A 543-nucleotide genomic window follows, 5' to 3' on the forward strand; every position below is an offset into this window, starting at 1 on the left:
GGAAAACACTCGAAACTACCTAAACAGTCTTATCCCTATCATTACTTCCTTTGAATTACCATCTTATCATAGTAGCTTCGCCAGTCCTCCAGATCCCAGTCTCGTTTCAGGAAGAGCGAATCGCCGTAGAAATTCTGCCAAGGGTCGGCCACCTCCTTCGCCGCCGCCGCCTCGTGCTCACAGATGGCGCGCGTGGCGTCCAGGGGGAGGTCGCGGTCGCACATTTCTGGCTGAAGGGAGATTGGCGTTGAGTTGAGGCTTAATCTCTCGTCATCGTGATTAATATTCAGTGATTATCGTAAATAAACTTGAATAAAATTCAGCTGTTATCGTGATTAAACTCAATCGTTTTTATGATTAATCTTTAATTACTAACGCCATTAATCTTCCAACAATTATCGTGATTAACTTTCAAGGGTCTGCCTTGCATATCTGTCTGTCCAAGTCTTTATTTAACGACGAATATTTCTGCGTTTTGTGATATATCTTTGTCTATCAGTTTCTTATCCTTTTCGGGTTATTGATATTTCACTGTCTATTTCA

The 543-nt window shown here is 42.2% G+C and overlaps 1 protein-coding gene across 1 annotated transcript in view; it reads right to left on the minus strand.

The window, feature by feature from the left end:
* Nucleotides 1-226, minus strand: part of LOC119594029 (thiopurine S-methyltransferase-like) — a gene marked incomplete at both ends in the record, with an annotated part of 2,565 nt that extends 2,339 nt beyond the window's left edge. Inside the window, 1 exon segment of the mRNA XM_037943057.1 lies at nt 60-226. Coding sequence (XP_037798985.1) covers nt 60-226 — 167 coding nt within the window.
* Nucleotides 227-543: the final 317 nt, after the last annotated feature.

Source organism: Penaeus monodon, chromosome 33 (assembly GCF_015228065.2).
Source record: "Penaeus monodon isolate SGIC_2016 chromosome 33, NSTDA_Pmon_1, whole genome shotgun sequence".
Lineage (NCBI taxonomy): Eukaryota > Metazoa > Arthropoda > Malacostraca > Decapoda > Penaeidae > Penaeus > Penaeus monodon.